The sequence below is a fragment of the Ixodes scapularis genome, unplaced genomic scaffold (genome assembly GCF_016920785.2).
Source record: "Ixodes scapularis isolate PalLabHiFi unplaced genomic scaffold, ASM1692078v2 PGA_scaffold5__190_contigs__length_132052651, whole genome shotgun sequence".
In the NCBI taxonomy this organism is placed as follows: Eukaryota; Metazoa; Arthropoda; class Arachnida; order Ixodida; family Ixodidae; genus Ixodes; species Ixodes scapularis.
This window is the reverse complement of record NW_024609880.1, coordinates 57287298-57313740: the sequence shown is the minus strand read 5'-3', so window position 1 is coordinate 57313740 and position 26443 is coordinate 57287298. Positions and strand designations below refer to the sequence as shown.

At 47.0% G+C, this 26443-nt stretch overlaps 1 protein-coding gene across 1 annotated transcript; it reads right to left on the bottom strand.

Moving 5' to 3' along the window:
• Positions 1-11039: 11039 nt before the first annotated feature.
• Positions 11040-21267, bottom strand: LOC120844647. Its single transcript, XM_040216517.1, has 4 exons — positions 19417-21267; positions 16184-19298; positions 11693-11800; positions 11040-11164 (listed from the first exon to the last, which is right to left on the bottom strand). The coding sequence occupies exons 1-4, from the start codon at positions 21265-21267 to the stop codon at positions 11040-11042; spliced, it is 5199 nt and encodes a 1732-aa protein (XP_040072451.1).
• Positions 21268-26443: the final 5176 nt, after the last annotated feature.

The window sequence follows — 26443 nt, the reverse complement described above, 5'->3', positions numbered from 1 at the left end:
CTCAACGAGCGATATAAATTGAGGAGATGTTCCACCGTCCCTATCTTGTCGTGGCCTTTATTGACGTTGCTCTGTCTGTGTGTTTTGTGAATGTGTTTCATGAAAAAACTGTGAGTACGCAGGCGAGCTGGTGGAAGTTGATCATGATGTAGAATACTCGAATGCCCATCGGCTGCTCCAATGCTAGCAGAAATCTACCTTAGCAACATGGATGCAACAGTAGCGGATAAATTGAATTGTAATTCATCGAGTACGGGTTTCGTAAGAAAATATGTCGTTGACATATTGATCTGCTCATTTCGCGAAGAGGATGTGCTCGATTTGGAACGGACAGTGAGGGCAGCGGCGCCGGAAATTAAGTTCATCTTAGAAAAGGCGGACAATGGTATTCTACAGTTTCTTGACCTACGCATTCACTTGGAGGGGGGGTTATGTTGGGAGTACGGAAAAATGACCGCAAGAACCCGTTTGGGTAGAAAAAGTTGTCATGCTAAATCAGTAAAAGCAGGTGTAGTCAGAGCTCTAATCAGCAACGTACTGGACAAGTCGTGTGCCCATTTTAAGGCTTGTGCGGTAGAAAGGCACTGGTCAAGGTTAGAAGATGCAGGTTATGGCAGTGGGTTCATAAAAAGAATATTTGAATTGCAGCAAAAGGCTAAACAACGACCAGAAAAGGAAGCGAAAACGCATCATGCGGTTATTCCGTATTTTCACACAATTTCTCACAACCTTAAAGCATACGCAAAGAAATTTGGGAAGGATGTAGCGTGTAGGTTCGACTTTAAACTGAGCCGTTTGACACCGTTTCAGACAAGTCAGAAAGTGTGTTAGAAAGCGCACCGTTATAAGTCGGTTGATTGCGAGGAAGGGTTGGTCTATGAAATATCACTGAAGTGCGGTTTTAAATATGTGGGTCAAACGGCACGGTGCGTAAATGATAGATTTGAAGAGCACAAAAGAAATGCAAAAGTAAGCGTACCCAATTCAGAGATTGCTAAACATATTAGTGAGTGCAACGATTGTATGGCACTATGGTCGTAAACTGACATTGTGCAAAAAGAGTGCGACAGCGCTAAGAGGCTCATGAGAGAGACAGTTCCTGTCAAATCCATCGGTAACTGTATCAGCCATGCTTCGATGCAACTCGGAAGTAGCTCCAAGAAGTTTTTTAGAAAGTAATGTTTTGTCTTTTTTTTACATTTCTAAGTGAACGCGCAATGAGTCATTTGGCGGGCAAGTGTTCAGTTGAAGGACATATCAATTCTCGTTAAGACAAAGCACAGCCTTTTCAGTCTCCGGCTGGAAGGGAAGAAAGTTCGGTATGTTTGTTTCGTGTTTTTTTCTTTCAAGGCCCTAAGTTTTTACTTTGGGATTGAGGTCACCGTTTACGGTCGATGTGAAGACCAGTGTGGGTAGGATTGTATAACAATGGCTGACTTTGTGACGTCGGTGGTCGGTGATTAGGTTGTGGATATATAAGGCTTTGAGGAAATAAACGCGGTAGCTAGGTTTGAGATGGTCTTTTCCCCTGTCTTTTTTTCTTCGACCAAGTTTCCCAGCTTTTACCACAGTCTCGGGTATTCTACACCATGATCTGTTTCATGGCCTAGATTAGAGACGCCCAAGCACATCCAGTCCTCGTTCACGAGAAAAAGTGGGTAGGTAGAGAAAGTGGGAGGGGGATAACCAAGATAACCTGTTTATAGCAAGTTGAAAGGGGGACCGGTGCTGAGCAGCCTTAGTGGGAAGCTGGTCGCCCTGTTTTTTCTTCGTCAACGAGCGCAAACTCTGCAACTACGAGCAAACGTTCAGTGTCGGCTTCCCCTCTTATGCGTAACACCTAACTTCTAAAGCAGCTCTTGTTCCTTGCGCCTCTTCGTCTGTCCGGCTTCAGAAGCATCCCGCGAGTGAAAAGGGTGCTGGAGGCGCCAGCACGACGGCACCAGAAACCAAACCGTGACTGTGCTCAGGATTTCACAACGGCGGCGGATGATGGTTGGCATTGGTGGTTTTCACCAAGCATACTACTGACAGCACCTGTACACGCGTGTGGTGCACCTCCTAGGTTTTAGTTGAACTGCCGTACGTTTCAGGAAGTTACCCAACGCCGTTGTGAGTACCTCAAAAGATATGTTTTGCGACAGAGAGCTCGGTTAGTCCCTATCTGATCTGGTCGCTTTTATCTAGAGCTGCTTGCCCCCAGGTTTGAGTGAACGTGGATTCTTATCGTTTTTTTAGTTACAACATAACTGTAGAACTGAATGTCTTAAATAAATTTACAATAACATTTTAAGCTGCATTTCCTGTCTATGGATCACAGTCATTCGGCCGTCTGAAGGGTTGAAGGGCTGAGGGAATATGAATGACTGAAGGATCTGAAGGGCTTAAGGGGTTTCAAGAGCGAAGGGGTTCGATGGGCTGAGGGGTTTGAGGGTCTGAATGGATTTTAAGCGCTGAGAGGGTCCCATAACATATTAGGGCTGAAGTGTTATTTTCAATAGGACCCAATTCCAAACGTTCTTCGACCGTCCGTCCATGCATTTCCTGTTAAATTTAGCGGGAAAATTGATATCACCAATCCTATACACAAATTCAGTTTCTGAGCTAAATTTAGCGGGCTATTGTCGCCACGTGAACTGTACACCAGTTCAGTTTCCCCGCTAAATTTGGCGGGTAAGTAGCGTCACGGGACCTACACATCTTGGGGGAAATGACGGCACGTGTCCTATCCATCAACTGATTTCCGCACTAAATATAGCGGGAAAATTCACGTCCTCTGGCGAAAATATCAAATCACTTTCCCACTAAATTTAGCGGGAAATTGACGTCACGTGACCTATACGGCCTCCAAGTTTGTCTGCTCTTGGCGCACCTCGTGCGGTTTTTACTCCCCAACGCCCCCACTTGCTTCTGTTTACCCCCGACCTCGACCAATAATGGCGCGCCCTTGGCTGCCTCGCCATTACGCGCTCCTTACGCGTTATCTGTGTTGCCCTTTGATTGGCATCCTCCTTCTTGCGTTCCGATGCGCAAAAGACGCGTTTTAACGCGATAGCGTTTAAGAGGTCCTGTCGCAGAAGATCCGGCGTCGGTGTCGGTGGGACCAAAATCCCCATAATGCAACGGGCAGCACCATGTCACGTCACAGGTGGCTGTGACGTCATGACCCTATCGATCCACTAAATCTGGTGGGAAAATTTTCCCGCCTAAATTAGCAGAACAGTTTACCGCTAAATTTAGCGGAAATTTTTTCCTCCAAATTTAGCAAGAAACTTTCTGCTAAATTTAGCAAGTAAAATTTCCGCCACGTTTAGCGAAACATTTTACTGCCAAATTTAGCGGTAAAATGTTCCGCCAAATTGAGCGAGAAATTTTCCGCTAAATTTGGCGGGTCAATGGGGTCATCACGTCGCAGCACGTGTGACGTTACGTGACACGTGACGCTACCGAATATAGACCACGCACAGACGCCTGCACGGCTTGGAAACGAGTGCGGGTTCATATGAAAAAGCTTGGAGAACGGGGCCCGATAACGCTATCGCGTTCTACTCTTGCAGGATTCATCGAACTTCTTCAGCTATACCTCACATCTATGATGATGGAACATGAAAGAAAGATCTGGCTTAAAAATCCGGTTTTTGCATCGGGTCATGCCATGTGCCAGAACGAAGTGAAATGTATTTGTCCTACGTAAACCGTGCCGCCGAGGCAAACCTAAATAGCACAACCCCCCAGGGTAAAGTCTTCCGCTACGGAGGTGGCTGTCCCATCGCCCACCCTGAAACTATAAAAGTGGAGATCATTCTTCCTTCTTTCCACCAAGCAGGTGGTAATCTCAGGTTCAAAAGGGAAGACCCATCTTCGGAAGGCCTGCAATTTTCGGACGTGCGACTGACCAAGACGAGGGAAGGTATTTGCTCGACTTTCCAACAACGCTCGAAAATGTCGGTTCTTCCGTTTAAAAGTGCCCACTCCAAGTCGGTTAAACTGGGGGTAATCAAGGCCTTGCTCATCTCGGCAAAAACGAACTCATGTTGGTATTCTGCAACCAAAAGCATCAACACCCAAACTGAACGGCTTCTGAGCTCAGGATATCCAGTGGAAGGGATCGCCTCCCGTTTTCACAAACTCATCACACCAAGAACTACCAGCAAACCCTCACCTGCACGACAAAGGATCACTAGCATCCCATAAACTCACAAGGTATCCCATCGCATCCGATCAATCGCTACCCGATTAAACACGAAAGTCGTCTTCTCCTGCTGATTCAAACTGGCGATCCTGCGCATTATGATTAACCGGAAGGAGACAAAGCCGCCCTGAGAAAGAAAACACCATTCCCACTTCAAAAAATGTGCTACCGAGAAGGTGAATTCGGTGCTCCTCAAATACGGATCTTAATGCATTGGGTAAACTGGCCGGTGCGTAAACGACCGTCTCCGAGAGCTTCAAAATGAAGCAACAGCAAAAGCCGATCATCCCACACATCCTATTCCTGCTCATGCGAAAAAGTGTTTGGGTGAACACCGAACTTAAGCAGCACCAATGCCCTGGGAACGTATCATCAGCGATTCGGACTTGAAATCATCGAAACATATTTCATCGAGAAAGTAAAAAAGAAAGTCTCATCTGCATCATTAGCCTTGACACGACGTGAAATCGAATTTATCAGGCCAGAACTATAGAAAAAAAAATGTTACAAAATGATATATATATTTGTGCTGTCATGTATGGTGACTCAATCCCTATAGGCGCTCCTGATTGTAACCTACTTTCCTTCAGCCCTCCCCCGTTCTGGCCAATGCGGGAATTTTTTGCGCCGATATCTAAACATTTGTCGTTACTAAGACAAAGAACGTGGTTGTCCGTGAAAGTTATCCGTGTTTTAATACATTCTATTTTAAGCATGCGAAGCTTAAGCGTCCCCCAAGCGTTGAACACTTGCTCGCCATATGCACTAATTCAGTCCCACATATATTTAGCGGGAAAATATACGTGACTTGACACACCAATTCCCTGTAATGCATTTCGAGCACTACAGAGCTTAAAAAGCTAAAGTCGCGGCCATTTTTCTTTTTTTTTTTTTTTTTCGTTTTGTCCTTAGAGGCGAAATTTCAAGTTATTCGGTACTGAATTTGAAGAAAATATTTCTAGAAAGTTCAAACAGCTGTCTAACTATAAAAATAAAGCGGCGGGAATTTGAAAGTAGGTGCTTAGTCCTGATGTGTTGCTTGATTTATAGGTTTTATTTGTGAAACTGCGCAATATTGCATACTAAAATTAAGCCGTCGCTCAGCGTTCTACTGCGTGTTTCGTGAAGTTTAAGGTAGATGAGTAAACTTGCTGATGTGGCGTCCGTGCTGCTAAATACTAAACTAGGGAATAAATTTCACATCGCGAAAATCTAATGCGGAGAACAAGTGGGCTGCTTCTTGCGCTGGAGTTGCGGTGACATCAGAATGACGCTGAGATCCAGTTGGCTTTAATTAGAAAAATAGTGGGCAGACCTCAACGCTAGATGTCTTAAGGTCTACCCAATCTTTTTTTTTTCCAATCAGTTTATAAGAGCTTGAAGTTCTGACATCATCGCAACCCCATGTGCAAGAAGCAGACAAATTTGCGCTCCCCTTAGCCTAGGCCCGGACAGACTTTGCGTAGTTGGAACGGCTGTACTTGCCGTAACCCCGGGGTTTTCCTCTTTGAATTCGGGGGGTGGCTGCTGCCATCTATCGTTGTGGACACTCGAGCGCTAGTCGAGATAGTCGTGTTTCCTGTCTTGGCGAGCCTCGCATCTCGGTGCGCCGGCGGTAGTCCTCTCCTTTGAAGGCGCGCGACTACGGGACAGCGTGGATAATGTACTTGGTATTTCAAGGAGCGGCCAGGCTCTTTAAATCGACCGCAAAATTCGGTTTCTTAGCCTCTCGCGCTACGACTTTGTGCAGCGTTGCCCACAAATGGTGTATTTTTTTTTCTTTAGTTTTTGTAAAATTTGCAAAGAGCGAACTTACTTGAGGAAAAAGTAAAGAGAGAAAAAGGCTTAGCTCCCATGAAAACGCAGCGAAGCCACTGCTTTTCAAACAATACGGCGCCGTTTGGCACGGGAGACAAGAGATGGCGCAAGCGGTCGCGACGCCCGCTGCCGCAAACGAACGAGCATACAGCGCCGAGAGCCGGCGTCTTTAGCAGACAATCTTTTCGACTCAAAAGCGGCGCGAGCTTTTCTCATATCAGTTGCCAATGCATTGTTTTATCATCCTTACTAATAAAACATACTGAATGGACACATAATCGATTAAAAATGATTTGTCGAGATATTTTGACTGTTTTTTTTTTCGGGGTACTGATGTCGTCCGTTTTGCGGTTCCTTGTTGTTACCGTGCCTGTTTTTGTTTCTGCGACCGTCGCCGCCTGCGGAACAGACGCCGCTTTTGAGTCGAAAAGTTCGTCCGCTAAAGACGCCGGCTCTCGGCGCCGTATGCTCGTTCGTTGGCGGCAGTTGGCGCCGCGACCGCTTGCGCCATCTCTTGTCTCCCGTGCGAAACGGCGCCGCAATGTTTGAAGACCGCTGGCTTCGCTGCGTTTCCATAGGAGCTAAGCCTTTATCTCTCGTTACTTTTTCCTCAGGTAAGTTCGCTCTGCGAATTTTATAAAAAGAAATGCACCATCTGTGTGCAATGCTGCACAAAGTCGTAGCGCGATACGTTAAAGGGATTGTTCGGTCACATTTTGTATTTGAGTAAACAATTGAATATCATCGTTATTGCCTCGAAACGCATCGTACGTGCAATATCTTAATTTTATATGCCCTTCTGCATGAGTAATTGAATTTATACTGCTCCAATCGCACTCTAGCGTAAACGCTGCTGTTGGTGGCAACATTGGAGCTCTGACGTCACACAACACAAAGCAAGCATTTCTGTCTTGTTTTTGACCTGCGACTGAACGCTTCAGCGTGTTTCGTTTTTGTTGTTGTGTTCGACTTATTTCGTGGTTGGATTAGATCTTCGTTGCGCAGTTGGGTGCCACAACCACCGGGCAGCACATGCGAGCCAAGACATGACGTTCCACAATTGTCCGCAAGACGTGCAGTGACGAGCAAAATGGATCGTCGCCGTGCGTAGGGACTGGGTTCCCGTCAAGATCGAGGTCCCGCTTATGCAGCAATCATCTCACAGAAGAGAGCTACGAGCTGAGCTATAAGCGGACAGAAGGCTCGTAAGCTGCAGTGTAATGCTGTGCCAACGATATTAAACTACGTCCATCCACTCCTCGCCCAAAATCGGATTAATCAATTTGATTATGCAGCGAAACCGAAACCAACAGCTAGACCACCGGGAAACGATACCAGAAGTTGTATTTAGCACGCGTGCAGCCAAATTGTGTTTGACCCGTACGTTAAATTAGAGCGTGGCTACGATTCACCAAGCTCGTCCAAGTCAAGTGACGACATGCATTTGAGCGATTCACCGTTTGCCTTCGACCCGCGGACATCGCCTCCGAGGGAACGACCCGCAGCCTCATCACTGATCCCGTGGATCCGCCGAAATGTGTACCCAGATGCCGCTTCGTGTACCCTAGTTGCCGCTTCAGAGGCGAAATCTGCATCCTTTGCTTTGCAAGCGCACCTAGTTCGATCGGTGACCGTCGCAGTTGTGTTTGCGCGAAACGGCATACGTTTGTTCGAAGCTTATAGCTGTTTTCGAGTAATATCCTCCTAAAAGGCGTGACGCTTTATCCACATGATTGGGAGCTGCATAAAAAGAACCGTATTTCAGTTGGGCCCAGCCTAGGAACTATATAATTCGAAACAAAATACAAGACATCCGTCGACCAACGCTTGTTATCCCGACCATCCGACACACCTTTGCGTTTTGTGTCGTCACGCAGCAGCTACGGATGTCAGCCATTTACACTCGCGAAATTTGGGGTGCAGTTTCGTACATACATTCATGAAAGGTTTAATTAGTAACGGGAGATCATATATCAAAATAAAAATGACGTTTGTCTACATGAAGGCTCCTTCGACGTAACGAGCGCAAAAACTTAAGTACCTCCGGTTTCGACCGGACAATCCCTTTAAGAAACCGAATTTGGCGGCCCATTTAAACAACTGTGCCGCTCCTTCAAACACCCAGTAGATAGCTCGATGCGCGTGCGTTCCTTCAGACGTGTAGTGTCCATACCGCTCGGGGAGGATAGGGCGCTGCAGACGCGCTGTCTAATGCAATCTGGCCGAGTAGAATGTATTGTTCGAAGTAAAGTATTACGTAGTATTATCTAGAAGGTTTTTTGTCTTTCCTTTTTCTGTGATAGTAATATTTACGCGGGGGCATACACCTTCTGCCCGTATTATCATTGCCAAAACGTCAAAATGTGTGCATCCCCAAGCCACGTACCTTCGTCCTCAACAACATCCATAAAATAATTCCTGAAATAAAACACACATGCTAATTGCATTTAGAATTTATATTAGGGATGGGCGAATAGCGGTTCAAATCGAAAAGCTCTGTGTCATTCATAACCTTCACAGTGCTTGGGGGGGGGATCGCTTGCCGATTGGGCTATACTCTGTTTCACCTTGTGTTGTACCGCAGGAAAGGCTACAAGCGCGAGCTCCTTGCTCTAGGGCACATCTCGGCGGCACAAGCTCTCGTGCGTTCAGAGTAGCTCCCAACGCTGTGAGCTCGCGCTTCTAGCCTTGTCTGCGGTACAATATAAGGTGAAACAAAGTATAGCGCACACCAGCTCGGAGCACGTGGAGCGAAAGCTCGCGCTGAAGAACCCAGGCTCATGGCTTCAATCCCCACCCCTGCCCGTTCCCATCTGGATCAGTATCGTACCGGCGTGCGGTCGTGTATCACTACCGCGTGGTGCACGTTAAAGGCCTCAGGTTAGCGGTTGTACTCCACTCGCGAAATTGCTCATCTACAGCTAAGAGCACCGTCGTCCGTTGTGGGAACCATCGGGTTCCCTCTATCCCTATCCAGGCCTAGCTTCAAGCAGGCCGTGGGAGCCGTCGTCACCAATGGCGTCGGCCTCCCGGATACAAGGAACCACGAGGCCGAATTCCCCGAAGGGGCCGGCTCTCCCTTGCCCATTTTGGGTGAACGCGCCTTCGGCACACCCTTCAGAGTTATAATGGACGCGACTGCTAGTGGCCTCCCCGGGCGCGTCCATTCTCCGAGGCTACATAAGCTGGCCCCGAAGGTGGGCCAGAGGCTCTCGTCGGCGGAGGCCCTGGCTCTACGGAGCTCGGTTTTTCTTTGTGGGCCTCCGACTTCCCGTGAATCTGTCTAATGCGGCAGCGCGGGAACCCGACCGGGTGATACTGGCAATTGAGCCAGCGCCCAGACTTTTCATTGTCTAAGAGCGAAGCGTGCTGACATTGCAGTCAATAAACACGTCTTTATCCGAACCGAGAAACCTTTTGTGTTTCAAGTGGCAACCACAAAGGGCAATCCCACATCTGGCGCCCAACGTGGGGCGCCAGTTGTGGGATTCTAGTTTACCCCAAAGTCCTCAGTGAGGTAAATACCCACTACTTAACTCGGCGGTTGCAATAGAGCGGGTTTCGACTTACCTTGCTGATCGCTGTGAGGCAACACCCACTCCGTAGGTCGCTGCTATGGCGGCTACGGCCGGGTCCGTCCGTTGCCTGCCGTTAGGCTCCGATGGACGGGAGACCACACGAAACACAGGGATATCGTAGAAACGTGTTTATTAGGCTTACGCCACACGCTTTACGCCCGTAGGTGGAACAAAAGAGAAATGAGGTTGGCGCTGCCTTAATTGACAGGATCACCAGGAGAAAGGTCCGCGCTGCCTTAACTGGCAGGATCACGGAAAAGGGGGAACAGTAAAATAACGATGAATGCTCCGTCGAGCGTAGCCCCCCCTAACCAAGAGCCTCGGCCACAGGTGGGTGGCCGGCTTATGTAGCCTGCGGGAAATAGACGCGCCCGGGGAGGCCGGTAGAAGGTCACTCGAAAACGGGACGCGTCCATAATCACTCCCAAGGGTGTGCCGATGGCGCGTTCACCCAAAAGGGCAAGGGAGAACCGGCCCCTTCGGGGAATTCGGCCTCGTGGTTCCTTGTATCCGGGAGGCCGACGCCATTGGTGACGACGACTCCCACGGCCTGCTTGAAGCTAGGCCTAGATAGGGATGGAGGGAACCCAATGGTTCCCACACCGTTGAGGCAGACCAAGCGTTTGGCTCTATAAACATACATAGAGCCCAATTTTTTTTTCTTCACAGTACTTATAAAATTGGCGACAGACAGTCGCCGGTTTTGCAGTGTTAAGGCTAAGTACGACGCTGCGCTGTTCCAGTCGAACCGGTATACCAGCAGCCCTAATTAAGACTTTCCAGTCAAACAAGAGCGAAATGTCGACAACAAAAGTCAGCCAACAGTCGTTCTGAGCGGAAGAGATCAAAGTCAAATCTGTGTGTCTTAGGTGCCAAACCAAATATGATATCCGGCACGGTCCAGCGGAGGACTGAGGACAATTACGATAACCACGAAATCCTGTGACGTGTAACCGGATGCTCGGTTAGACGGTATCTTCTCCGCGAAAAACATCCGTCAGAATGGGAGCACCTCGGCCGGGCTTCGAACCCGCCGCATGGGGGATCTGCAGGCCTGCGCCTTGCCTCGGAGTCCCCTAGGTAGCTGAGAACGGAAGATCGAGTTAGCCGACACACAGAACATAGACACGATCGACACTTAATACAATATCGCCAGAGGAATGATGTGACGTGCATTTATTGTTAACTCAACGTTGATATCAGAGGAAGTCATTTTTATAATTATAATATCGACATGTTCTTGTGAGCTCTGGTCATAGAGAATTGGGGAAACACAATAAATAAAGCTCTAGCTCCTCCCTGTGCAATATAGAACTCAAAACGAAGCGTAGTTCTTAATGCTTGTCAACAGCGCTTGAAAGTAGACTGCAGCATATACAATAAAAAAAATATTATTGTTTCATCGGTAAGTGATGAACCAACACGACAGGAACGTCTTATTACAAAAATAATTACATTGTAACGTAGAATGTGGCGTCCGGACAGCCGAGATCAAATCTGTTTCGTGTGAAATACTTCATAGAGCTCTCGTAAATTTTTTGTTTTTCCATTTGGGCGTCTTTATTGCATTGGATTCCTGGAAAACAAGTAGTGGATCCCATAGTTAACCTTGACTTTTACCGTAAAACTGCGCAGGTTCACACGCGAACGAATCTCTTCGAGAAGGTGCTTTCTTAATTGTGCTGTTTTGTATTAAGGATAAACAAAATAATTTCTCTCAAATTTGATGTTCTGTGCACGCTTTCAAATCCACAATAGAAGTATTTGAACACATATGAAATTCCTAATAAAGAAATAGCATGTACTTGTGTGGTCTGTCAAATAAACATACCGGAACTTATACACAAATATCGAGTAACGGTATGTACGTTCTGAAATCATTTTATGTGTTCCCACAGCTTTATTGGACACATCAATATCTGTCAAATAACCGGTAGTAAAGGCCTATGTGGTAATTGGCCTCTGCTACGGCAGATAAGATAAAAGCATTATTTTATAGCATCTAATTTGTTTTAGTTTTGCTACGCAACTTTTTGCTCTACAAGTTAAAACGGTGTAGTTTTTATACGGTTATAGCATTATAACCATATAACCTTAAACATACCCCAAAACATAGACATCGTTCGTGACGCATAATATTTATGTTTCACACCAACAAAATATTTCTCTACTTGCCTGAAAACGTAATAGTAGATTAAATCGAAGATAAAATCTGAAAATTTAGATTGATCTTCACTATAATTCATTTTCTTTCTCGCGAACATGCTGTTATTTACCATCGCGTAGAAAACACAAAAAATTGTCTCCTGTGAAAACACAATGTATAATACACGCCACACCTAACAAAAACACTGTGGTGAATTTTAATGCATAAAAAAATCGTATATGCATTTGAGCTAATATTTGTGGAGAGAAGTTATAGTAGCAGGGATGTAATAGGTCATCATATAAAAGCCATGTTTCTTGGTACTAGGAAAAAATTACCACAAAAGAGCCAATAAGAAATTATGCATTCTATGGCCAGGCTTATCGTTCGGTCCAGTTATAAGTATGACTGTACTTCTACAAAATAGTGATAATGGTTAACATATATTACGTTGGCTATGTAGAAAAAGGTCCCAACAAAAACCTGCATAAAATGCGACACACATGGCAAATTTAAGGCCAAATAACGAAGAGCATCTGGTACGGCCAGCGAAAAACACGCGTCGAAGTCAGAAGTCGTCGTACTGGACTCAACACATCAACAATTACACTGAGATTTAACAAAACTGACACATGTTCTTCGCATGATGATTCTTTTAGGTATGGCCCATGTACTGCCGCAAGCGTTCAGTGCCTCTGGATCGAAAGATTTACGTTTCCAATTGAATTTCCAGAGTATTGTTAGCTTTTCGTGGAGTTGGCGATTCATAATGGGAAGCAATGGAGTACGATGACAACGGTGCAGCGGGAAGCCACTCAAAAAAAGTCGAAAGGTGCTGTTGTTTTCCTCTTTTGAGTGTTTCCCCGTTTTTTCCTTGCCCTTTTGCGCCGTCGCTTCTCGTTTTTGGGAGTAATTACGCAGTGAAATGAAGCTTACCCTAGGCACCTCTTGATTTCTTGTTTTTTTGTACGGGATATGCAAGCTAAATTGCTTTAATGCCTCCTCCCGTACTTAGAGGCGAAGGTTTTATTTGAAAACATTTCTTGCAGAAAACCTTAAAACGCTTCACCCAGAAGGAACGGCAGCTGAACCATTGTCACTCTATCGCCGACTTTGTTTTCAAACAAAATTAATATTCGCAAAGCAAGCTCCAATTTGGACATAAGATAATTTGTCAAAATTCTTTTAATGGCGGCAAGTAACTTCACGTGACAATCTGCATCTTTAAACATTTTCCAAATTTTGAATGTCGATGGAGAATGATTGTTTGTGGTCGGTATACAGCAGATGGGCAGCACTTCGGCTGAAGCCTCAAGTCATTGGCAGAACACAGCAAGAAGACCGGCATTTTTGTCTTTAATTTTCTCGTAAATATTTTTTAAGAATTTTATTAGACATTTTATTAAACATGAAGTACCTAATGGAATTTTATTTTCTAACTAATACCAAGGCTGGCTTGAAACTTACGTTAATCGCGCTGGTTCCAACCAATGTGAGCTCAATGAACGGGTATGGAATAGTGGCCAATCTAGTTTCCACCTTAAATACAAAAGGTTACAAAAACATTAGAACTGCTTTCACGTCACGCAAGTATTAACTGAAAAGAAAACTTATATAAGTATTGCACCATGCAAATTATGCAGAAAGCCCTCTTAAACACCACTGCTTCAGAACCATTCACGAACAATATCACCACATATCAGTGGGCAATCGTGAATAGACCTGATTTTATAAAAGTAAACGTTTACCGAAATAATAACTTTCTCGAGAAATTATTTACGGAAGCCGGTCTAATATTTAGCCATTATCCTATAGATGAGGCAAGTCATCCGTCTTACTTACGGCATTGAGAAGCACAGTAAAATAAAAATTGGGGTCACGGTGTGTTTTATGAAACGTCTCCTGAACTTCGTGGTTGTAGATAAAGTGAACACCAATCTGCATTACATCGGCTGCAATGAAAGAGACAGAAAAGAATGAAAAAGGCTCGAGGTACACCTAAGCACTTCTTATGAGTTGTGAAAGCGAAAGCACGCACGCCGCTCTCCGCTCCCTTCTTTATCCTGCGGCGTACAATTCGCTGGCCATGGGCGTGGAGCGGTGGAGCCACTGCCTCGCAGACACGCAGCGCCATCGGGTGAGCGATCGTTCAAACTGTCGTGTGCCTTGCGGTGCGAGCAAGGAACGGATAGCAACGTAGTTCCTAGCAGAACGAAGCCCTTGGTTTATTCAATGCGCCGTATATATTGCCAAGAACGGTACAAACCATAAGAGGCCAGCAAACGCGGTGATCAGTGATAACACAACAGTGTGATAACACAGTCAGGATGACAGCACACAAACTGACGCGCAGCGGCCAATGGAAGTTTCGTCGACGCGCGCCAGCCAATGGCGCCGAAGTGTAAAAGGTGCCGTTGGCTAGTTTTGGGCGTGGTTTCATTAAGGGGCCGTTTTGCATGGTTTCAAAGCTGGTGACGTCGGCTCGCTCCATGAGACAGTTAATGGGCGCGTTAAGTCGGAACTCCTTTGCTCCTACTCCGACGCTCCGAGTATCATGCTCCGAGCGCAGCAACGAAACGATGCATAGCGTACAGGAGCGCGACTCACCGAGGCTGCGTTCCAAACCTACTCGAGTGGATCCGAGTTACCCTGGCGGATTATGTCACGTGACAGCAAAAACAGAGGAACGCTGGACGCCGGTAGGTTTTCGATAACCACCTTTACCCTATAGAGTTGGATCGAGTAAGTTTTGGAACGCGGCCAGAAACTACCGACGGTCCACACGAGCTCCTTCCAACTGTAAATACGGGTGGCAATAGCCGAAAGCATTTCGGAGATAAATCAATTAAGGCCCGTGTGGAGCGGCAGAGTCTAAAGCAAAAGAGACGGCGACGTTATGAAGTTTCTACGAACGTTTTAATATTCCTGAAAAGTTTGAAGGCTCGCTTGGTGCACATATGTGGAAGGTTACCTTGGCCGATCTATTTATTGACCATGCATGCTGTTCCTATTTAAATTAAAGACAACATTCTTAAACCCGCTCGTCGACGCAAGAAACCCTCAAATTTGTCAGAGATTCCGCACGGTTCCGTCTCGTAGCGAGACGGAAGCTACGCAGATACCGGCACACCGTCGTTCGATAGCACGTCAATTCGTTTTTAGGCAGTATGCATGAACAAACCTTTCCCGCAACGTAACTGGTGTTTCGACTTTCCAATCTAAGTATATTTATTCGCTGCGGCTAAGCTAAGCATTCTAAGCAGGGCAGCGGTCTTACTGTCTTTTCCTCACAACTTTTCTGTCGCCGAGCTAACAGGCACGCTCGTTCGATAGATTAATTTTTTTCAGGCAAGATGCACGAACGAACCTTTTCCTCAACGCTCAGTGATGTTTCGGCTTTCAAATCGAAGTATCTTTATTCGCTGTGCTAAGCCTTATAAAAGGGACAGAGCGGTCCGAATGGCTCCTCATCTCGACAACTTTTCTGCGGCTGTGCTGTCGGCACGCTACCGTTTGATAGATGAATTTCCTTTTCAGGCGAGATGCACGAACAAACCTTTTTCGGAACGCTAACTGCTGTCTTGGCTTTCAAATCAAATCGCTTCTACCTGCTGCATTAAGCACTTATCGCACTAATCAACTGAAAGAGAGCAGGCAGCGGTCCGGCTGCGCCCCTCGTCTCGACGGTCTAAACAGCAGCGCAGCCATCTTGTTTGTTTACGTGACGTCACGGAGCGCGGTGAAGTCACTCGCGCTCCGAGAAATTCTCGGTGCACGAGAGAGAGAGAGAGAAAAACTTTATTTAAGAAGTGAGGTCGTTGCTTCGTTCTTGGGCGGTGCCCTTAGTCCAGGGCTCCGTTGGCTTCTGCTATACGCTTGGCCCGTTCAATCAGCCGTCGCTGATCGTCAGGCGCTGTGCTGGTCAGCGCAGCCTCCCAAGACGAGAATGTAGGATGGGGGATAGGTTTGATGCCGTTTCCCAATGGGGTTGGGCAGGTCCATGTGGAGTGGTACAAGGTGGGTTGTGGGGATTGGCAACCCGGACATATGTCTGGGTACCTGGTGGGAAAGAATCGTTGTTTATGGAATAGGTTTGGGTAGGTGTGGGTCTGTAGTAGGCGCCATGCGATTTCCTCCTGCCGGGTTAGTGACTTGTGTGGGGGGGAAGGGTTTTGCGCTGGGAGCGGTAGTATTCTGTGACATTATTGTAAGTGAGTAGGGGGGCTGGGGGAAGGTTGGTGCTGTAGTGTCTGGTGCTAAATTCCTCTCTCTCTTCGTGTAATGCCCGGTGGGTTATTTCTCGGGCGAGCGCGTGTGCGCTCTCATTACCGGGAAGAGAAGCATGACCAGGTGTCCATATAATGCGGACCGGTGGTAGCAAGGAGGGGTCAAGGGGTGATAGAATTCGTAATGTTAAATGGGAGAGGGAGTTTCTGGCATATGCTCTACATGCCGCTTGTGAGTCGGTGATGATAGTGCATGGAACCTCATGATCCTTGATTGTGTGATATAAGTGAGCTAAGGCCAATGCAATAGCTACCTCTTCCGAGGTGGTGGTGGGGAGCTTGCCTCGAAGGGAGGCCGTTGTCCTGTTCTGACCGTTGGAATCGCAGACGGCTATGCTCATATACTTATGTGGTGCGGGATATTCTGCCGCGTCAGTGTAAAAGGTACATGGGTCGTTTCCGTGTAGTCGTTGGAGAGCACGCACTCTTGCCGCTCTCCTTCCGGCATTGAGCTCTGGGTGCATGTTTCGTGGGAGTGGCATGACCCGTATCCTGGCAGTGATTGCGGGTGGAGCTGGCCCTACTTTGATGGTGTGCTCTGGGATTTCGAAGCTCTGATAGCCGAGTCTGCGAAGGACATGTTGTCCTGTCTTTGTGTAGCTCATACGGGTGCGTTGTCCGGTTGTGTGGGCTTCGATCAGTTCCTCAATAGTATTGTGCAGGCCGAGTTGGAGTAATCGTTGGGTTGAGGTGTACGGGGGGAGTCCAAGGGCCGTTTTAATCGCTGTGCGGAGAATGATGTTGAGTCTATTTAGCTCCGTTTGGTTTAGTTTGTGGTATGGGGCGTGATATATTATTCGGCTGATGAGAAGTGCTTGCACAACCCTAATGGTATCGGTTTCTTTGAGGCCGCCTCTTTTGTTGGCGACTCTGCGTATGAGGTGGGCTATTTGGATGCATTGCTTCTTTAGCAGCTGCACGGTATGGGTGGCTTTTGCATTGGCTTGGAGGTGCAAGCCAAGTATCCTTAGACGGTCGGTTTTTGGTATGGGGGTGCCTTCAAGGTGTATGGTGATTTCGTCTGTGGTCTTGTTCCGTTCATTAGTTTTGCGTGCTCCTCGGATGAGCAGGAGTTCAGACTTTTCAGCTGCGCAGCTGAGTCCTGCTGCTATAGCGAATTTCTGGGTGGTGTCTACTGCTTCCTGAAGGTTGTCTTGTATCTGGCCGTCCGAGCCCTTGCTGGTCCATATGGTGATGTCGTCGGCATACAGTGCGTGTTGGATGTTGGGTGTTTTGGCGAGGAGATGAGGAAGCCCTGCCATGGCAATGTTAAAAAGTGTTGGCGAGAGGACTGAACCTTGGGGAGTGCCCTTTCCCGTGAGCAGGATTGGGTCGGATCGATGATCGCCGATCCCCAAGGTGGCGGTTCGGTCGGATAAGAAAGCTCGTATGTATTCGTAGGTCTTCTTTCCGCATTGGGATCGGGCGAGGCCTTCCAGGATGGCGTCATGTGACACGTTGTCAAAGGCTCCTTTGAGGTCAAGAGCCAAAACCGCCCTTGTCTGTGCCCGTCCTGGGTGGTCGAGGATGTCTTCTTTAAGTTGGAGAAGTATATCTTGGGTGGATAGGTTTTTCCTGAAGCCGAACATGGTCTCTGCGAAGAAGTTGATGGCTTCCAGGTGTGGTTGGAGTCGTTTAAGGACTATGTGCTCCAAGAGTTTTCCTATGCATGACGTGAGAGATATGGGGCGAAGATTCTCGAGGGAGAGTGGCTTGCCCGGCTTGGGTATGAGGGTTATGTCTGCATGTCGCCAATCTTGTGGCAGCGTACCAGTGTTCCAAGCCTCGTTATAATAAGCCGTAAGGGCGGTGATGGATCCGTCGTCGAGATTTTTAAGCATTTTGTATGTAATGCCGTCTTTACCTGGTGTCGTGCTCCGGGTTAGGTTTGTAAGTGCGCTTCGGACTTCGGATTCGGTGATGTCTGTGTCAAGGGGATGCGTGGCTTCTTTGTGCGGGTATGAAGAGTATTTGGGTTTAGGGCCAGTTGCTAAGTAACGTTCTCTGAGAGCGTCCCATAGCTCATTTTCCTTTCGTGTTTCTCGGTGAAGAAGTTTGGTGATTGCGTGGGATGTTGCCGCCTTGGTTTTTGTTGGGTCTATGAGACTTCGGAGAAGAGTCCAGGCCCGTTTGGTTCCGAGGGTTCCTTGGAGCTGATCACAAAGTTTGTACCAGTTGGTTTGTGTGAGTTCCTCGGCATACTGTTCTGCCTCTAAGGTGAGCTCTGCTATGCGTTTTCGGAGTTTTCGGTTGTGTTTGCGAGTTCTCCATCTCCGGGTGAGTCCCCTGCGAGCTTCCCACAGGTGGAGTAGATGTGGGTCTATAACTGGGGCTGCACTTGTGGTTTTCACCTGCGTAGTCACCTTGTCAATGTCATTTTTAAGTTCCTGGATCCATTGTGCTAGGGGTGGGTGTGCTTCTGCTGTTTCCCCCTCCGGGGGTGGTCTTAGCTGTCGGAAGGCGTCCCAGTTTATGAGTCGTTGTGTGCGTCCGTGGCCTCGGCCGATCTGGGTCTGGATCTCAGTCTCAAGAATGTAATGGTCGCTCCCCAGGTTTTCTTGGAGGTTTGTCCAGGTACATGGCTTTTTTGCACGCACGAGCGTTAGGTCCGGGCTCGTGTCGTGGTTTACGCTGTTACCCAGCCTTGTCGGTTGGTCAGGCTCGGTCAGGAGGGTTAGCTGGTTCCTAGATATAGTCGTAGCTAACTTCCGTCCCTTTACTGTCTCATGTTCGTATCCCCAGGCTGGGTGTGCCGCGTTGAAATCCCCCACTATAAGAAAGGTGTTTTCTCGTGGTCGGGCTATTCGAATCGCGTCGAGGAAGATGTTGTCGAAGGTGTCTCTCTTGCCACTCTTGGGGGGACTATAAATATTCAGTATGAAGAGGCTGGTTCCTCCGCGTTTCTGGGGGAGGAGCTCCAGAAGAACATGTGGGATGTCTACATTTCTGTCCATGGTATGCTCTATGACGGGGATGTGTTTTGCGACCAGAGTCGCTACTCGCGGTGTATCTCCGTGGATTGTATTCTGCACATATGTTTCGTATCCAGACAGGTTGGGGGCGCAATTGGTTTCTTGTATGGCTATGGCGTCGGGGCGTTGTGTGTGGGTGCTGAGGTATTGTGTGAGGGCTCCGCGTTTGCGTCGGTACCCTCTACAGTTCCATTGCCAGATTCGCGTAGAGATCACGGGGGCGGTAGGGGGAGAGTGCTTTTTGTTTTGTTTCCTAGTGTTTGTCTTCGTGTTGGGGCTGGCGTTGAGAGACGTCGGATTGTGCCGCTACAGCAGGGACACAGGAGGCTTCGGTAGTCGGTCGGTGGTAAGGGTGTACTCGTCTCGCTTCACGATGATCGCGTTCACCGTGTGTGTCCGTGTGCAACGGGAGGTTCGGCTCTGCCTGAGAGAGCTTGATTCGGTGGTCTGTTAGAGCGGCGTGGATGAGTTGGGGGAGTTGTAGAGCAATCTGCTGTATTATTTGTTGTTTCATTTCCTGTATGTCCTGTGTTATTTCCTGCCGTATTTTTTCGGCGGGTGCGAGTTTCTCCTCGCGTGGTGTCTGTCGGAGTGCTTCCTTTAGCTCTTCTATGGGTTGTCTGGTGAGGGCCCTGATTTCTTCTCGGAAGTTCTTTAACTCCTCTTGAATTTCTCTTCGGAAACTCTGTAGGGATTGGGCAAAATGCTCCTTGGTCTTTGCGAACGTGTCTGAATCTGGTTGTGCTGTCGTCTGCGTGTCGGTTGCTGTCATGATTGTTCGCTTTGTGATGATATCCCGTATAGGGTCCGGTACTGGTGTGTGGGGGGAGGGAGCGTCTGCGAGTGTGGGGACGTAGGGAGGGTTAGGAGGCTGCGCTGCCCAGCTTACCTTCGTTTCGTTGCGGTCATCCCCGGGGAGGGTGGGTTTCTGTTTTCCCCTTTGGTCCGTTCGCTGCGTCTCTCCGTATGTCCGGGGCCGACTTTGTGACCTCGAGCTGGAACGGGACTTATTCCTGCCGACGTGTTTCGGGTGTCCTGTGGGTGGGCTGGGCTCGTGGCAATCTTGCGGTGTGGAGTCGGCCAGGAAGATGAAAGGATTAGGATCTTCCCAGGTTTTGCTTTGTAGTTTCGGCCATTGAGGGTCTGCACTTCTTGGTTGGGGCGGTGGGGGCGGTGGCGGTGGTAGGGGTGATTTCTGTCGTCCTTGCATTTGTTGGTGTTGTTGGACGTGTTTCTTGTTGTATGGTCCTCTCTGTCGGGCCGGGCAGCGCGGGTCGACCGCTGGGTGTTCACCGCCACAATTTATGCAGTAGGGTTGGCACTGGTGATCTTCCATGGCACCGCCAGGTGTTCCGCAGGTGGTGCATCGGCTCTTCTCCGGTTGCGGGCACACGTCGGTGCGATGTCCTAGGCCCAGGCAAACGCCGCATATTTGTTTTCTTGGTTGGTAGGGTCTGCATGGGTATTCACCGCCCGATAGGTACACGTAGTGGGGTACCTTGAGTCCCTCAAATGTGATGATGGCAGTGTTAGTCTGTCCCATCATTCTGGCGTACAAGATGTTGGTCCCGGGGGCACGTAATTCCTCAGTGAGTGTCTCGGCTGTCGGTCTGGTGTCTACACCGGAGATGATGCCTCTGCATGAATTGTCGGGGACTGCCAGGTATGCTGTGACTTCGTATTGCCTGGTTTCGAGAGTTAGCGCCGAGATTGCTTGTACGCGGGAGGATGTCTCTAGTCTTGGGGTGCTGATGATCGCCAGGTTCTGGTCACGGCGGATTCTTATAGTGATATCGTTCGTTTCGGTGGACGAGAGTTTAGATGCCACGAGGATGGCTCGTGTGAGCTTGTCCGTACTCCAGGCTCCGAGGTTGAGACCGTCTCTCGGCCGGATGACCACTTTGTAGTCGTCGATCGGGAGGGGTGGTAGCCTTTTTTGGTGCAACGTTTGTGTTTGTGCTCGGCGGCTCCGGTTCTCCTGAGTGTAGGGGGAGCCGTGATCACCTGCTCTCCTACGGGGATTTGTGGAGTGGTTGGGTGCTTTCTCGGCAGCAGCGGCCTTTTCCCTCTCGGATTGAAGTTGTTGTCTTCGGGCTCGCCTGCTGACTACGTCCGTCCAAGAGAAGTTATTTGTTTTCTCCTGTTGTTGATGCGAGGCATCTTTACTGGGTGACTCGTCGTTGTTTGGGTTGGGGTTCCCATTGAGATCGGCCGCGCGTTCATTTTCATCTCGGTTGGTCGGTTGGCGCTGGGATAATGCTTGACTACTTTCCATGATGGTTAGGGGCAAGCGTCCGCCTGTTGCCGGGTCGAGAGCTGCGCTCTGATGGCGCGGGCGGTGCCGGCCGCCGTGCTCGTCGTTTGGCTTAGCTGGGCGGGTTTCGGTTTGTGTCTTAGGAGTCTGATAATGTTAAAAGTGGTGGGCTCACCGGGACTTGTGGACTTGTGTGGTCTCAATGGATGCCGTTCATCGTAGGCATCCGTTTGGTGTCGGCCCCACCCATGTGGGGTAGGAATCTCGGGCTTCCAGGCTCGGCGAGGCGAAATCGGGGGCCGCCGACCGGGGAGCGGGCCTCTCGATGTTTATACTGGAGGCTCGCGTTTCGGAGCGGGGGAACTCGGCGAGGACGGAGAGCTCCAAGAGCACGTCCGTTCTCGACGGAGGTTGAGCGAAGTCCCCTCGGTGCACGAAGAGCGGGCTCGAGTGTCAGTCTCCGTTGGCACTCCTGTCCGTTTAGTGAAAGGAGCGCCGAACTCTCGCGCTCCTGAGCACGGACTAAACGCGCCCAATGCTTTCGCAATAAAAATCTTCTATCGAAAAACGCGGCCTTTTAGTATTGTCGCCAGTCAAGAGCACGAACTTGGACTTTTGTTTTATTTAAGCTCAATACGACGTAGCTCGTTCAACACCTCAAGAGGTACGTACTAAGTGATAAAGCAATTTACAAAAGCTTTTAAGGCCCGTCCCAAATTGGAAGTATTATCTCCTTTATTATTCGTAGTCATTTTCTTGATTATAGTAAATAAGTATAGCACTAATCTTTTTTTAAAGCGCAGCTCTTGGGTGCCCATTTCCGGGTGGGGCGGCTTTGCCATCGGCGTCGGCGTAACCGCGCTAAATTTAGCGGGAAAATCGACGTCACCTGACATCAACAGCAATTCAATTCCCCGCAAAATTTAGCGGGAAAGTTGACGTCACGTGAACTCTTTCACCAATTCAGTTTCCCCGCTAAATTTAGCTGGGGAAATGACGTAACATGATATGATGTCACGTCACCTATTAACAAATTCAGTTTCTCCGCTAAATTAGAGGAAAAATTGAAGTCACGTGACCTCAATACCAATTCAGTTTCTCCGCTAAATTTTAATGGAAAATTTAAGTCACGTGACCTCAATACCAACTTATTTCCCCGCTAAATTTAGCGGAGAAAATGATGTCACATGACTTGGTGTCACGTCACCTATGAACAAATTCAGTTTCTCCGCTAGATTTAGCAGGAAAATTGACGTCACGTGCAGAGGAGGAAGAGGGGAATGTGCGGAGGAGGAGGAGGAGGGGAGGGAGAAATGGGGAGAGGAGGATGAGGCGAGGGGAGAGGAGGAGTAAAGGATGGAGGACAAAGAGCAGATCAGGAGGGGAAGAGGACGGGAGGAGGAGAGGGTACGGAGGACGAGGAGGATCATACCCTCCCCTCCGTACCCTCCCTTCCTCCTCCTCCTCAAAAGCTGAGCTCTAATTTCGCGCTACAGAGATTTGTGGACGTCTTTAATTTCTTTTATTCCGGTGAGGTTTCATCGGACCATCCCGGTATCAAATCTCACATGTATAACATTATACTCGAGAAGATTTCACGATTTTTCATTCAGCTATGGGATGCTGAAGGAGCCGATCGTGTGTGTGTGTGTGTGTGTGTGTGTGTGTGTGTGTGTGTGCGCGCGTGCGTGCGTGCGTGCGTGCGTGCGTGCGTGCGTGCGTGCGTGCGTGCGTGCGTGTGTGTGTGCGTGTGTGCGTGTGTGTGTGTGTCTGTGTTTATTCTTCGCCACGCGCTATATTTTGTTTTATATTAAAATAAAAATCCATCAACTTCATTGTCAAGCAATGTTTATACTATATTTATATTTTTTTCTTGCTTTATAAGTTGTTACGATAATGTCAAACATCTTCTTTTCAATTCATCTCCAGAAGCTGAACCATTCGGATATTATTAAAAACATATCGCATTCGCACGAGAATACAGAGCGTAACCCATTTGCTATTATCGTCCTACTTCAGCTAAGTAATTATTGGCATTCAGAATCATAAACTTAGTACAGCTGTGCGGATATTGTCGCAGTGCTAGAAGTACCATACCAAATAAACTATGTAATACGCTGATATGGTATAACATATACCATTGGACAAACTTTGTCTACTTACGTCGGTGCGTTGAGGCTCCATATCCAAAAGTAGTAACAGCTGAAACATCCGGTAAAGCCAAGAACATAATTAAGAGTCATTAGGTAAGCAAGTGAATAGCGTTTTATAGCTGAGCACCGGGTGGAGCCGAGACAAAACTTGAGAGACTCAACCACCATTAATTCGCTCCAAAGTTTCACGATTAGTGATCAAGGCCACTTGCGATAAATTCAAGGGAATACAGTGTAAGTGTGAGAAAAGTGAACCATGTTATTTTGCAGCAAAAATAAACTACTCCTCGCCGAACTATTAATATTGGTCAAATATAACGCTAGCGTTTGACAGCAGATGCCAAAGTATAAAAACTTACAACGATCTCATAAAAATGTATGCGGTTTTGGAAAATTTTAATTAACAAATAGGGCCCGTTTCCGAAAGCGTGTATTGTACACTTTATGTATTCCTCCTGTATTCTTGGGAGTTGTTAAAATGTTACTTTATTATATTAAACAATAATTATTAAAATAATTAAATAATTAAAATAGTAATATATTTATTATTAAATATTAAATAATAAAAAATATTATTATATTTTAATGTTGTATTAAAATAGCTTTATCGTAAACGTTGATTGGTGTATCTTTTCTACCTTGGCTTCCCCACGGCGGCAAATAGTATTAATAAAATAAAATAAATAATACTTTCTAATAACAGGTTTCTAAAAATCGCTTATAACTTTTGGATCAAACAATGAAATGTTCTGCAGTTATTGCATCTGTTTTCAACCGCCTACACCGCATATGTGCCAAGGCTGAAATTGCAGGCCCGGATGTTGCGCTATGAGTTCGAACCAGATGCGTAGTTTATTTTTACGGCAAGAAAAACAAGATCCTTTATTCTCCCACGCACACGGTACTTTACCAGAATCAAAAGCTGGGAGCGATTTTCGTGAAGACCTGGCAGCAGATCTTAAACAAATTGAGAGATGGCTGGGGACCGTTCAAGCTACAAGAATGCAGATACTCATAGCGGGCCAGACAGCGTCGGTCCGCCGGTCTCCTCGTCAAACACCTTGATTTATTCTTTTAGGAAACTTTACAGCGCTCTGCGTTCTAAACAAACTTGCACCTAACGTTTTACAAGTAAAGCGTTACTTGTACCTAGTCACTTTGTTCGGTAACAAAGGAACAACCTAGTAAATTGTTAAGAGATGGAACCAATAACGTATTTGGGTTAATTTTTTATGAAGTAACGAGTATCTGTATTTAGTTACTTCTGGAGTAAAACGTGGACTACAGATTTACCCAACCTAGTTCACTCCAGTGTTCCGGAATGGGAAACCCCATTCCATTCCAATTCCATTCCGGGGAATTAGAGTTTTCGATAATTCCATTCCTTTCAATTCCTAGGAATGGAGACACTGGGCCCATTCCCACTCCTGGAATGGCTGAATAGTTCCATTCCATTCCTTTAATTCCTAAACGTAAAAATTGGCACTTGACAGCTACATTCTGTTGCCGGCATAAGCAGCATAAAGCTGACATTATCAAATGCAGAGACAATTGAAAAAAAAAAGCTAAATTCCTCAAAAAAGCGCTGATTTTACTAAGCGGACTGCTGGTGCCTACTGAAAAAAAAAATCATATGAATCTATATAAGAACTGATATGTAATATCCAAAAACTGATATGCGAAATATGAAACTGATATGCGATATATGAAACTGATATGAGATAGCCAAAAACTGATATGGGACATATAGACGCTTTGCAGCAGCTGTGCATGGACGCCGCCATAACTGACCTTCAGTTTTTGTTTCCTCATATTCCGTTTATTTCACTTCATCATTGCCATAGCAGGCCAGGTTATTGCCCTATTAGATTCAACTGTGTCCTTTTCTAAAGCATCGGCCTTTGTAGAGGGTCGTCAACTACCGTTTCAGTTGCTCGGCATCTCGGTAAGACAAGAGAAGGTCAGCAATGGCGGCTGTAATTTGGCGCGTGTGTAAAGCGTCTATAAGAACTGATATGAAATACCCGAAAACTGATATCGACATATAAGAACTGATATCCAACATTTGCCAACTGATATGAATGTGTCCAATAAACATATCAGAATTTTTTTTTTTTTCAGCATACGACGTGCCGCGCGGGCAAGCGAATACGTGGCTTGAAACCGCAGTGGAGCGGCTTGATTTATTGGCTTTCAAATAATTACGGCATGAGCATTTACTTTTTATTAAGAGATTCATCCCCTGAGCCGTTTAAAATACTATCAGAGGTATGACATTACTGAAAAAAAAATCAACATGCTGAAAATAATATTTATTGCTTAGGTGGTCACCGAAAAACTCCGTACTTGCAAAACGACCTGTATAAAAGGCGGAAACGCAGAGCTCAGAAATAGTTATTGGGTGTGCTGTTGTATATTTTTCATGCCTGTTGTGCCGTGAATGTGTATATGCGCTCAATGTATATGTTCAGCTGATACTAGTGTTGTGCGTACCAGAATCAAAAGCTGGGAGCGATTTTCTGAAGACCTGGCAGCAGATCTTAAACAAATTGAGAGATGGCTGGGGACCGTTCAAGCTACAAGAATGCAGATACTCATAGCGGGCCAGACAGCGTCGGTCCGCCGGTCTCCACGTCAGACACCTTGATTTATTCCTTTAGGAAACTTTACAGCGCTCTGCGTTCTAAACAAACTTGCACCTAACGTTTTACAAGTAAAGCGTTACTTGTACCTAGTCACTTTGTTCGGTAATAAAGTAACAACCTAGTAAATTGTTAAGAGATGGAACCAATAACGTATTTGGGTTAATTTTTTATGAAGTAACGAGTATCTGTATTTAGTTACTTCTGGAGTAAAACGTATATATACGTGATGGCATGAGTAAATAGCAACTATATATACGTATATATACGTGATGGCATGAGTAAATAAAAATATTTTTTGTAGCGCATGAATTGGGCGGTACCTAGCGCCACCTAGCCTAGTGTAACTGATATGCGGCATATGAAACTGATATGAAATAATAAGTTCTTATATGAAAATGT

What these genes read in the sequence shown, in the direction of transcription:
- LOC120844647 (XM_040216517.1), bottom strand. Translation starts at nt 21,267, where the DNA reads ATGGAAAGTAGTCAAGCATTATCCCAGCGCCAACCGACCAACCGAGAT. An exon ending in ACCGAATCAAGCTCTCTCAG is followed by an intron (nt 19,299 to 19,416) that starts GCAGAGCCGAAC and finishes TCCCTGCTGTAG; the next exon opens with CGGCACAATCCGACGTCTCT. An exon ending in CACCGACTCACAAGCGGCAT is followed by an intron (nt 11,801 to 16,183) that starts GTAGAGCATATG and finishes CTAAATTTTCAG; the next exon opens with ATTTTATCTTCGATTTAATC.